Genomic DNA, 13,945 nt, shown 5'->3' with positions numbered 1-13,945 from the left:
CTGCCAATTTCTATGTGTTTTGTTTCCTATAACCTGTACTTTTTGAATGTTACTGAACTGAAATTATGACCTATAAATCATGGCACATTTATTTTAAAACATAGGTTCAAAATGACAGGTGCAAGGCATAAAATCTCCAACTGCCTTCTTTCTTCTAAGAGAGACACGGTAAATCCATTCCATTACTCATTTTTATAAAGCCTACATTATTCTCCTGAACACAATAGCTACATCTACTTGCAATTGGCTAAAATACATGTGCACAATCAGGTCTAGGTATACAATGCAAATGTCTGGCTAATGTGGGGGTAAACAGGATGACGGAGTGAGTAGCACTAAAATCTAAGAGACAGCAAATGGAAAAACAAACACCTAAACAATGTGGAAATTCTGGAAGAGAGGGTTTACAGACACATTCATGGATCCTCACCATTTGTAGGATACAGCTCTAAACTCTGAGGATGGAAAGGTAGAACCCTTCAAATCCGAATTGTTTTAACATCTCATAACTAATATAAAGGATGAGGAATTTGCAAAAATAAAAATATATAGGATAAGACAACTTATATGTGACAAAGTTAGTGCTGATATTTATATAGCTATTCTCTTTTAAATCCAACCAGAACATGGAATGTAATCCATGTAATCTGACACTAGAACAGAATGTTTGCAGCCAGGCTCATCACAAAGAGCCATTGGCAGCTGGGGGCACTAGATTTGACCTTGAGGGAAGGAAAACACCAGGCTTAACCTGTTTTCAACTTCCACAAACACTGAAGTAGAGGGGGATTTTATTTTATTGTATTTTCCTTTTAATTTCTTATTTAAAATCAATTTAGTTAACATATACTGTAGTTTAGGGGTAGAATTTTGTGATTAATCATTTGCATATAACCCCCAGGGCTCATTACATCATGTGCCCTCCTTAATGTCCATCACTCAGTTAACCCATCCCACCCCTCCAGCAACCTTGTTTCCTAAAGTTCCTCCTCTCTTATGGTTTGATCCCTCTCTGTTTTCATCTTATTTTATTTTTCCTTCCCTTACTCTATGTCCATCTCTTTTGTTTCTTAAATTCCACATATGAGGGAAATCATGTGATATTTGTCTTTCTCTCACTGACTTATTTCACTTAGCATAATACCCTCCAGTGGAGGAGGGATTTTAAATGACAATGATGAGCTCAGAGCTAAGCCTGCTAATGAGATTCTCCTCTCAGATGAGAATGGAAGTGGTAAATCGTAGAATATTAACCTAACAGCTAACACTAGATTAGTATTTTACAATCTGCAAAGCACATGAATTACATTATTTGTTTAATCCTAATACTGGCCTTATTAGGTAGGAATGCAGACAGTAAGATTTATCAGGAAGATTGCATATGAACTCAAGGATATAGAGTTACCAGCAAAGAGGCCATAAGTCACAGAAATAAATGAACATCCTTGGAGAGGAATGGTAGAAACATATTAACAGATAACTGCGCCAGAGATAGAGGGTGGGCGAAGGAAAGGAACACAGTTCAGGAGACAATCCCTGCCTGTGTTGCTTGTTCTAGGTCATTAAGCTTTCATGGGAGCCATCCCTGCGTGTTGATGAATAACCATGGGTTTGAGTACCTACCTGGATGAAATGAGTGTGTACTAATGAATTAGCTCAGAATCTATTTACTTAGATTCCTTCAGTAAATTTTTTAAAAATCAGCTCTTGGCTAATCCATGTTCTCAGCAGGATAGAAATAATCAGTAGAGAATAAGAATTCATTTCTTCTGATATTTGTGAGGCACATTTAGCAAGATGGTACATAGAACATAACCCTCATTTAGTAGGATAGACTTAATTTAAGACAATTGGACTTCACCAAAACAAGAAAAATAGGCTCTGATATTCCTACATAGTTTTCCTTCCCTCTGGAGTTGTTTTCACAAGAGTGAGGTTATGTTGAGTAGGAAAATCTCTGAACTGGGGGTTGGCAGATTGTATTCTAACTCCACATTTATAACTGCCTTGCTGTGTGCCTTGGAAAAATCACTCTGCAGGCTTCAATCTCCTCCTCCTAGAATGAAGTTTAGTTGATTCCAGTCCCACAAGACCTGGCCATGCTCCTCCTCCCTCCTCTGCTATTCCCACCTCACTGTGCTCCAGACACACTGACCTCTGTTCTTTCCACAGTCATGTCACACTGTTTCCAGCCCCAGGGCCTTTGCCTGTGCTGTCCTCTCTGCCACTGTCCTCATCGCCCACTAGTAGTGCATCACTGTATTCACTTCATTTTTCTATCAGTTACATTACCCTTTGAAAGTAAAGAATTTGTTTTCTTGTTTCTGGTGAATCTTTCTCCTCAGAATATGAGCTCCATAGAACCGGGACAGAGTCTCTTTGTATTGTTAACCTTAATATTCTGAATGCTTTGAACCTTATTGCAATACAGTGGATACTCAACGAACAATTCCAAACCAATGGATAATTGTCAACAAATGCAAGATTTCTAGATCTAGATTTCTAGAACTCTAGATCTTTCTTCAAATACAATATATAGTGTTGTCTCCAGTGAAATCTTTGTGCAATTAGATGCATCTTACCATGCATGCATTACTTTCCTTTAGAGTTCCTCTGCTCATCCCCCCTGCACTACACTGCTGTGTCTGGTATTTGGTTCTCTCTCCCAGTCCAAGAAATACGCCCTGTAGCTAAGGGCCCCATGGGCTCCCATCCAGTGGAGGTAAATGTCTACTTTACTATCCCAGTGAACTGGCTCAAAATCTCTGACACCATCTCTGCAGCTCCCTTCCTCAATGTGTCTTGGAATCTAGAAGCTATGCTCCTTCACCAGCACCAGGGTTAAGAATGCTGGCATTGAGAAACCTATGCTTCTCTCCTCCTCATTGCGGCACTGCTAGTAGACCATGCTGCTCATAGCACTTGTACTGAAGGATTTCATGTGTCGGGGGGCAGTGAATGGAAACCACTGACACGTATCATGAATAATAATAAGTATTGAATATTATTGTAAATTTTCTCAATCCATCTAAAAATCCCCCTAATAATGAATTATTCATTGATACTTTCACTTTTAGTCTCTCTTCTTCAGTGTTTCTGCCTTAACACATTTTTCTCTCATTGGCTGCAAATGTCAATTTGCAAATTTGTATTCCTTTGTCTGTTTAAAGTAAGTCAACTCTCTGTTTTCACCTCTTCTTCCTAATTATATCCTATACAACTTCACATTCCACACATAATCAGGTCATCAGGAATTTTTTATATATAGAACCATCTCCTGCACATAGATCATGCCATTTTCCTGGTATGCAAAAGCACCTACAAACAATTCTCACTTTAAATAGAATTAGCTTTTTATTAGGGGTGCCTGGATGGCTTAGTTGGTTAAGTGTCTGACTCTTGATTTTGACTCAGGTCATGATCTCAGAGTTGTGAGATTGAGCCCTGAGTCTGGCTCTGCACTAAGCATGGAGCCTGCTTAAGATTCTCTCTCTCCCTCCCTCTGTCTCCCCCCACACACACTTGTGCTCGCTCTCTCTCTAAAAATAAATAAGTAATAAATAAATAAATAATATAGTTTTAGCTTTTTCCTCTTTCTTGCTACATTAATATCACCTATAAAATGATATTAACTTTCCAAAGCACATTGGGATATTATTCTGAACACTTGGTAGAAAATAAAAGTATGACCTTATCTCTGATCTGCTTGGTCTTCACTCCATAGAGAATGGGGTTGAGTGCAGGTGGGATAACAATGTAGAGGTTGGCAAACATGATGTGGAAAGTGCGAGAGACATTGTGTCCAAAGCGATGGGCAAGGATGGAGAAAAAGGCAGGTGTATAAAACATGAGAATGACACAGACATGGGAACCACAGGTGCCAAGGGCCTTCTGGTGGGCATCCCGGGAGGGGAGGTGGAAGACCGCACAGAGGATGAGGGTGTAGGAGACAGCAATGAGAATCACATCTGAGATGACCGTCATGATGGGAACACAAAGGCCATACCAGATGTTGACGGAGATGTCAACACAGGTGAGCTGGGCAACGCCTATGTGCTCACAGTATGTGTGAGGGATGATGTGTGTCCTGCAGAAAGGGAGACGTATGAGCAGGAATACAACTGGCAGGATGATGCTGAAGCTTCGAAAGGAGATGCCCACTGCAATCTTGATGATGGTCTTGGGGGTCAGAATAGTGGTGTATCTCAGCGGGGAGCAGATGGCCACATAGCGGTCAAATGCCATGGCCAGGAGTATAGCTGAGTCCAGGACAAAGCTGTAGTGCAGAAAGAATAACTGGGTGAGGCAACCAGGAAAACTGATTTTCTGGGGACCAAACCAGAAGATGGCAAGGGTTTTGGGGACACATGTGGTAGACAATATCAGATCTGTCATGGCTAGCATGGGAAGGAAAAAGAACACGGGTGCATGAAGACTCCTCTCCACAGCAATGAGGTAGAGAAGGATACTGTTGCCCACAATGGCCACGAGATAGATAATGCAGAAGGGGATGCTGATCCAGACATGGTACTGTTCAAGACCAGGGATGCCCAGAAAGGTAAAGTCACCTGTGCTGTAGCTACTCAGGTTGTACATGGTCAGTGTGGTCTGAGGAATGGATTCTGTATCTGAAAAACAAATTGTGTATAATGAACCTGAGTAAATTGTGTGGTAATTCTTCCTCCCCTCTTTCCTTCAGGTTAGTTCTCCTCTTTCTTATCTACCAAGAACAACCTCCCAGTCCTAGTAAAGGCAATATTCATGTCTTGAGGAATGATTCCCCATAAAAAAAAAAAAAAGAAGAAGAAGAAAGAAAGATACCCCAGACATGAAACTCCTGGTACTCATCACTCAGTTCCTCTGGAATCTTCAAACTGCATACTATTTTATTTCCATGTAATGATTGAGTGTTCCCTGGGTCAAAATAATTAGTTTCTATATAGACTTGAGTATAGAGAAAAACAATCTAACCACACGCAGAGAAAGAAAGAAACTAAGAAAGTGGGGCACGATTGGAAAAATAAGGAGATAACAATCATGACTCCTATTATAGTCCAAGCTTTACAAAGTATTAGCTCATTTAGAACAGTCTTCTGAGATATGTATTTTCTTTCCAACAAAACAGCTCTACTTTATTACAGGGAAGCTATGAAGGAGCAGAACAAGTGAGGGTGTCTGCAGGAACTCCCATAACTGAGTAGGACTGCCAGGCTCACAACTATCTGGAAGGCAGGAGAGGATCAGCGTTCTGCCCTCTTTGGTCCATTTTGGGACCAGGAGTCCAGGCTCTCATTTCTTCGGTCTTGGGACCCAGGTAGGAATGAGCTTTTCCTGTTTTCCCTGGGATGTCCAGCAGACTTTTTGTACTGTGCTCAGAGTTGATGGAGTTGATGGGCAGGTCAAGGTCCAACTCAACTCTCCCCAGCTTGTTGAGCACTCTTCTCACAGCTTTAGAGCAGCCTTCCCAGGTCATGTCCACAGAGAAATCATGCTTCAGCATGGCTGTGGATATGGCCTGAGAGATGTATTTTTATCCCCCTATATTTTTTTTTTACAGAATCTGAAACTCTGAGACATAATCTTACCCAAGATCTCATCTTGGATAACGGGCAGAGCCAAGATCATTCCAGTCCACAGCTAATCCTCCATTATGCTGCTGTGCCACACCAGGGGATTGCTCAGGAGACACAGTGTTAGATGCCAAGCACTGAGAAGGGGCCTGGGATGTAGGGAAGCCAATATGGAAAACCTAACACTCAAACTGCAGTGTGTCCAGCACACTAACCCTATGCTGACTGCAGTTACTCTCTTGATACCCCTTACACTATAGCACCTGGGATTTGTAGACCAGAATGTTCTCTGAGACTGATGTTTGGTGCCTCACCATGGAGCACAGTATGGTAATGGATATGCAACTCAGCCTCCAACCCCCTCTTAGCACTGAATGAAGAAATTGGTTCAAGTGTCCTTTTAAAAAAAAAATATGTACTGATATTATTACATTTTAAAATAATATTTTAGGAGGGTTCACTTATATGTAAGCATGTTGTGATTGACATTTATTGTTACTTTAGCCCATTTATCATCATTGTTTCCTAGCATAAGAAAAAAGAATATTTACAATATTTTGAATGAAAATAAACTACCCACAATAGCACTATGATACAAGCAGCCTTATTATACCCCTATTACAGAGACTAACATAGAAGGTAAGTTGAGTAAGACCCAAATCCAGGTACCTCTGACTCCAAATTGTGTGTTTTAAACTTCTATGGTACCTCTTCCCCAAACCATAAACGTGTGGCTTAAAGAAAGGGGGGGGGGGAAGAAGAAAAGAAAAGAAAGGAAAAAACTGTCAAAGACATGTATTCGAAGAGAGTAATTGAGGGACCTCTAGTGGAAAAAATATGGAATCGATACATTCTAAATCTCAGGTCACGATAAAAGCAAACAAGCAACGTTTCTAACAAAACTAATATTTTTGGAAACCTTCAGTACACTACACAAGTCTAAAAGTCTTTACATGAAATCATTTCTATAATCCTCTTAAAAATCCTATGAGACAGGTAATAATGTTGCCTGCATTTCGAAGATGCAGAAATGGAGGCACAGAGAAGTTAAGTAACCTGCCAAAGGCTGCATGACAAGTAAGTCTTTACATAAACTGTCATGTAATAAACAAAATTCTCCATAGGATATATGGCACGTGGCACATACATGATATCTATATAGCAGAAGATATAAAATTAAGTCACAGGAAGAAAACACAGACAAATCCCTTATGAACCTACAGACAAATGCTGTGTGTGTCTAATCTATAACCACAAATGCAACGACAACATGAAATCACGGAACTTAGACACTGAGAACAGGTTGGTGATCGACAGAGGTGGAGGTGGGTGTTAGTGAAATGGGTAAAGGTGGTCAAATGCACAAAATTCCAGTTATAAAATAAATGAGTCCTGGGGATGGAATGTACAGCATGGTGACTCAGGTTAATAATAATATATTATATGTTTGAAACTTGCCAAGAGAATAGATCTTCAAAATTCTTATCACAAAAAAATTGCAACTACGCATGGTGATAAGTGTAACTAGGCATATTGCGATAATCATTTCACAGCAGGTGCAACATCCTTGTCAGTCGCCTACCCCAACCTTTTCCCTCAAGGTATAATATCATCTTGAATAGTTTCATTTTGTTCCTGAAAGGTCAGGTACCCAATTCTAGGATTCTGTCTTTAAGAACTGTTACTTCGAATTCACTGGCCTCATTATCACACATTTACACATGCTAACTGTGTATCTGCTCAGCTATGTGTTTCAGTGATTACCAATTTGTTCAACAACCCTGAGCCCTCTGGGGCACTGACTTTTTCGCTACTTTCATCCACTATCCTGGTGTCTTGTCATTCCTCTTTTCTAGGTTAAATTCTGATTCATCACGTCAACCACTCTCTCACACATATTTTGCTCGCCTTTGCTCCCATCATGTATGAATGCAAAACTCAACTCCTAGATTCACCACCCTAATAAATTCTTCAGATTAAGACAGGAAGGCGCTTAACTAGATATGTTTATGTTCCCATAATTTCCCGATCATCAACCTTAAAGTTCATCCACAACACTGCCGAATGACCCAACAACATGATCTTGTCCAGCCCAGTCTCCCTGGGTGACTTTTTTTCCTGCTTTTCTCCAAGCACATCCACCAACTCCAGCTCTCTCTCTCAACAGATAATCTTTCATTTTACTTCACACAGAGATTCAAAGGCATTGTATGTGAAATCATGTGAGATAGCTATCACTTCTCGGTGCGTGCGTGCGTGCGTGTGTGTGTGTGTGTGTATAATTGAAAAAAAAGGGGAAAAAATCCCTTTTGTATCTTCCAAAAACAAACCCATCCCTCTCTCAAATCGTCCAATCTTGTCAGGTATCTTTCATAATCATTTATTCTCTTTCTTGCCTTTGTCTTCAACCTAGCCTTTTAAAAAGTTTACTCCTTCAATATTTCAACAATAAAAATGGCTCAAATATTTTCTAGTCTAAATTAAATATGTAGTTGTCTACACCACGTACATGCTTCCCATGTCCCGCTTACCCCTTAACCCATGCTAATCTCATTTCTGTCCTCACCTTTCCACCAAAGCAGCTTTTGCTAACATTACCAGTGAAGTCCATGCCCCACCCTTGCTGGACTTCTCGGCAGCATCTGAGACCATTCGCTATCCCCTCCATCTTGAAATATCCTGTCAATGTTTTATCACAACACTGAGTTTTTCTTCAACCTCTCTGGCATCTCATCTCATCCTTTGCCTGTTCTTCCTATTCTATGTATCTTTTTTTCTAATTTAATTTTATTATGTTATGTTAATCACCATACATTACATCATTAGTTTTTGATGTAGTGTTCCATGATTCATTGTTTGCGTATAACACCCAGTGCTCCACGCAGTACGTGCCCTCTTTAATACCCATCACCAGGCTAACCCATCCCCCTTCTCCCCTCCCCTCTAGAACCCTCAGTTTGTTTCTCAGAGTCCATAGTCTCTCATGGTTCGTCTCCCCCTCTGATTCCCCCCCTTCCATCTTTCTAAGACTGTTGAATCACAGACCTGTACCTCTGAAACAAATAATACATTATATGTTAAAAAAAAGAAGATATTCTATGTATCTTCAGTCCTGGGGTTCTTTAAGGCTCTGCTTGAAGCCCCCTATTCTTTTCTTCACAATTTTCCTGATCTAGATCATCAATTCCTAAGATCCCAATTAAGAGCTATACATGACATCTCCCAATTCTTTACCTCTCCTTTACATCTTACAAGACACATATATTCAACTCCTTTCTGGATATCTTCTTATGGATATCTCATAGCACTCAAGTTTAATTTTCAAAAATTAAAATTAAGACCCATCATATTTCTTCAGAAATCCTATGTCCCCTCCTGTGTCTAATATTTCACAGAATACTAATATCATCCACTAAATGAGCCAAAGCAAAAACCTGAATTGCATTTACACTTTTTCCTCTTCAAATCCCCATGTGCAATCGATTATACTGATCTAATTCTTTTGGAATCAGAATTAAAAATCTTCAGCATAGCTAACAAGGTGTCCACAGTCTGGTCTTGTTACCTCTTCAGTCTTCCTGTTACACTCCAGGAATGTTTGCCAGAAAAAGAAGTCCTGCTTTTTCTAAAAATGTGTGTGTTAAAAGCAATTTCCATATAAGAAATATGGTAAATTCCTCTACCACTTTATTTCCAGGGTTACAACTATAGTATTTAGTTATTTCTTCAAATTTTGACTTAAGCATCTGTTGAGATTCACACTTCTTCTCTGCAGATGAACAGAAATGAGGCCAGAGATATTGGAAACCCATGTGATGAAGAGAAACGAGACCACCGTGACTCCCTGCAGGTGAGCTATCATACTGCAAGGTATTCAAAGCGGTACCAGAGGCCGTGAGGGCCACGCCTCGATGCTGCACTTCTCTGAACAACCGTCATTGTAGATAAATAAAGTCTAAATGGATAAGGTGTGCTGTTCTAAAAACAGGTAAGCTACCACATGCTCCTCAGTGCCAAAGTCTCCTGACTCTGAGACTGTGCACCTATTTCCTTCTTGACTTTAGAACAAGTGTCCCCATCCCTCTTCCTATCTCCAAGCAATGCTAGGTTCTACTTATCATTCAGGTCTCAACTAAGCCCCCTTTCATTCAACTGAAATATTACTCCCCCGGGAACAGTCTTTCTGATCTATGTTAGAAAATTCTATTTCCAAATCGTATTTCCTCTTTTCTGAAATTCATCGTATTTGCCACCACCTGTTTACTGCTTATTTTCTCTGCTAGACTGCAGTCTCTACAAAGGCAAAGATCATGTTAGTTTTGTTCTTCCTGCTTTTGTTGTTGTTGTTATTATTGTTTCAAAAATGCTTTCAATATCTGCCCAACAGTGGCACTTAAAAAGTACTCAGTGACTATCTCCGGAACTGAATGTTGTTATTGAGTCAAGACAAGAAGAATAGTCTCATTTTCTCTGAGAATACATTTGAAATCTTTAGATATCTGTTACTAAATAAATAAAGGAAAATAAACCCAATCAAAGTGGCAGCCAATAATATGCCAAACCAGGAAAGTGCTAAAGGCATTTCCACTTAAGATAAAAAGAAGATCATGGTTATCAAAACATTTGTATTAACATTGCTCAAGAAGTTTTATCCAGAGAAATAAGGCTGTTTACTTTTGCCCACCCCCTTTGTCTCGGTTGAGGTGAAAATTCTTCCAGAAAACGTTTTCTCAACTCCAAGACCGGGTCTTATTATTCATATCCACAGAACCATGTACTTATGTCCTATGAAAGCACATGTAATTTATTGTCTATATTTGCCTACCTTCTATCTGTCTTGAGTGTAAAGACAATTTCATAGTCATAGTTTTATATTTTGATTCTAGTTTAATTTCTATAAACACTTAAGTTTTGTTGAATAGATAAATAATGTTTAAATCATTGCACACAAGTCCCTGTTTGATATGGGACCTGTGTCCTTCTTCTGCCATATCTCTCCCTACCCACCTCCATTTTCCCTTCTATTTACTCTATATTCCTTTAAAGTACAGCTTAATTAATAAGTGGCTAAAATAATAAATGAGTGAGTGAAATAAAACACACACACACACACACGGAAATCTTAGGCAAAGTTTACACAAAGTCACATTGTTGTTACTTATTAAGAACCTGCATTTTAGAGTCAAGATTCAGATTTGCATTTGATCAGTGCCTGTTTTTTCGTCATACCAAACAAGTTATATGATCTCTCCAAAATGCCTGTTTCCTCATAGAATTTTTGTGGGCATTACATGAGTAAAGTCCTCAGCTCAGTGTTAAGCTCTCAAAAGATAGTGACTATTATGTAATGTCATTATTATTACAAACACTTGTAAATATACACAGATGCCAGGAACCCACACAGTAACAGAAAATTTCAAATCACACAGAAAACACAGAGTTTGAGTCTGCTCCTCCAGATCCAAGCTCTCAGACCATGTGGTCTGCGCTATTGAATTGTGTCCTGAAGAAAGTTCCAGTCCTATTCATTCCCATTTGCCCCCTTTGTCCATCCTCATGCCAACCCTTGAGACTCTTTAAAATCTGGCCCCCAGGCCTGCAGACTCTATTTCATGGGGAATACTGGCCTGAGCCCACCCTTGTCTTTTCTTAGCATCTCTTTGCCCTCCTCTTGGGTCCTCTGTCTGTCCTTCAGTTAGCTGCCCCAGGATCCTGAGCTCTGCCCTTGGTTTCCCCAACACTCACCAAACCTAGGCCCTTGGTGAGGACCGAAGATACACAGAAATGGCACCCTCAAGCAACCAGTCCTTTTATTTCTCTTCCTGGACTTTAGTGAGGGCACTCAAAACTTGTGGGCCCCTGAGAGACCAGAACCACAAACCCAATTAGTGGCTGTGGCCTGCACAGGAAGCACTTCCCAGGGGTCTAGCTCCTGAGGCTCTGAGGTCCCAAGGCTGGGGTGGACTGAGTCCCTGCAGACTCCTGTCTTCTAGAACAGGCAGTACCCTGAGTGGGCAGAGTCCCCTGGGGCTTACAAAATGGCAAGTGCACTCTCCACCACTGCTAAAGCCATTAGCAGTGAAAGCTGTGTGTGTGTGTGTGTGTGTGTGTGTGTGTGCGCGTGCGCGCATGTGTGAGAGAGGGAGAGAGAGACAGAGACATAGACAGAGAGAAATTGCATGTCTCTGTGGGTTATTGCATTTATGTCATAAATAATCATTTGTGTAACTTTACATAATGGTGATTTTAGTATGAAAACGCAAATAGACCTATGAAAGGAGGGGTACAGATTCTTCTCTCTGATTCAAGACTAGAAAGGGAATGCCTGGCTATCACGAATCAGTCCTATTGATCAAACACTTGAACTGTCATGTAAAACTCCTTACACACATGCTTGCCAGCCCCAGCAATTGAGACTTGAAGATATTTTTAGAACACGTTCCTCCTTTGTCTCCACTCTTTAGTCCCTTGTCACCTCTGCTATTGAACCCTCGTTGATCTGAAGATCTCAGTTCCTTCCCACCAATCCATCCTCACCTCTCAAGCCATAATCATCTTCCTAAAATAGAAATATGACCATCATTTTTGCAGAGTTTATAAAGCCTTTTGTATAAATAAATATACACATACAATATCTAGCAATTTCAGGCCCTTGACTTCCTCTGCAGTATCACCTCCTGCCACTTGTCCTCCAAACACCCTAAATTCCAGACGAATCTATTTGGAGCTCCAAATACACATTATAATTTTGCAAGCATCATCCCTGTGCACATGGTATTCCTTCTTTCTAGAATAGCCTTCCTATCCTTTTCTGTCTAAGCTTAAAACCTAGAATCACCTATTTGGAAAGTTACCCCTTCTAACCCCTTGACTTTACCCCTGCCTTAGCATTAATCACATTATATTGCAATTATCTGTTTAGCTCTCTGTTTCTGCTTCTAGAAGGCAAGTTTCTGGATGATAAGGACCTTATTCCCAATGTTTGCCATTAGATTTCTATGGTTGTTCACAAAGCAGGCATTCGACTATGTTCTCAATTACTAGTAGTAAAATTGATGTTATTAGCATGTATTTGTATAGCATTTATTTTATAGCATTTTATAAAGTTACTATTATAATACCAATTAGAAAACAGTTTTACGTTGCATCTGGAAAAAGCCTGAAATGTATACCTGTATATTTACAAACCTAATTACCCACTTCTTCACACACTGTTTATGGTCATTGTCTTCCGGAAGTTATAGCATAATATAGAAAAGAAAAGAAATAGTTCTCATTGCTGAATCTTAAACAGTTTATCAGTTACAGTGCTATCACAAACTCAGATTAAAACAGAATATTTTTATGGAAGTGTACATTACATGAAAACCTCTCTTTTTTTAAAGATTTATTTGTTTATTTGAGAGAGAGAGCATGAGCAGGGGGAGGGGCAAAGAGAGAGGGAGAGAATCCTCAAGGATACTTCCCACTGAGCCTGGAGCCTGATGCAAGGCTTGATCCCACGACCCTGAGATCATGAGCTGAGCTGGAATCAAGAGATGGACCCTCAACTGACTAGGTGCCTAAAACCTCTTTTTTATTGTAACATTTCCATAGTCTTCTCTCAGTTCAAACACCTACCCCATCCCAGTTCCTTTTTCAGGAAAATTTATGTCCTATGACAAGCATGATTGGTAGGGAGGAAAACAAAGAACTGTGGCATCTAATTGCTGCCCTTGATTTCCTTTTGTCTTTGGGGAGGAGACTGTCACGTTTTACATAAATGTTTCATTTATTCATATAACATATTTTGGGAAACAGTTGTTATTCTGAGTAGAATCAATGGTGCCAGATACAGTATGGGTATTGTGATTTATATGTGCAGTGTAGGGCATTTTAATGCTGATAGCCTGGTGGATATAGGAGATCCCACAGAGAGATGACAAAACATCACAAAGGTAAAGAATTCAGGTGATTATAAATATAAACAAGTATGGAGGTTTCAAAATATGTTCACAAATTTTATGATATTCTTGTCTTCAAGGGATAGAGCTTAATTCTCCTCCAACTGAGTATGGGTTGGACTCAGTGATTCATCTCTAAAAAACAGCATTTGGTGGATGCATGCTTTCTGAGACTAGCCCATAAAAGGCATTGAGGATTCCTCTTTGCTCTCTCTCTCCTGAATTGCCCACTCTGGGCGAAGCCAGCCTTCATGCCATGAGGATACTCAAACAGCCTGTGTGGGGAGGAGCTGAAACCTCTTTGCTAACAAACAGCACTACGTAGTGATCATCTTGGAACCAGTTGCTCCAGCTCCTGCCAAGCTTTCAGATGCCTGCAACCCCAATAACTTGTGAACTGCAACCAGTAAGAGACTCAAAACAAAACCTTCT

At 40.0% G+C, this 13,945-nt stretch overlaps 1 protein-coding gene and 1 pseudogene across 1 annotated transcript; both read right to left on the bottom strand.

Moving 5' to 3' along the window:
* Positions 1-3,654: 3,654 nt before the first annotated feature.
* On the bottom strand, positions 3,655-4,596 carry LOC114218752 (olfactory receptor 52H1). Its single transcript, XM_028116005.2, has one exon. It carries the CDS (start codon positions 4,594-4,596, stop codon positions 3,655-3,657), a length of 942 nt encoding a protein of 313 aa, XP_027971806.1.
* A 622-nt stretch (positions 4,597-5,218) lies between these two features.
* On the bottom strand, positions 5,219-5,500 carry LOC148162648 (copper transport protein ATOX1 pseudogene; annotated as a pseudogene).
* Positions 5,501-13,945: the final 8,445 nt, after the last annotated feature.

The sequence above is a fragment of the Eumetopias jubatus genome, unplaced genomic scaffold, assembly GCF_037043125.1.
Source record: "Eumetopias jubatus isolate StellerSeaLion01/CBP00866 unplaced genomic scaffold, mEumJub1_p1.0 scaffold_13, whole genome shotgun sequence".
NCBI lineage: Eukaryota > Metazoa > Chordata > Mammalia > Carnivora > Otariidae > Eumetopias > Eumetopias jubatus.
This window is presented reverse-complemented; position numbering and strand designations above follow the sequence as displayed.

Excerpts from the sequence above, each read along its gene's own strand:
- LOC114218752 (XM_028116005.2), bottom strand. The coding sequence starts at position 4,596 with ATGTACAACCTGAGTAGCTACAGCACAGGTGACTTTACCTTTCTGGGC.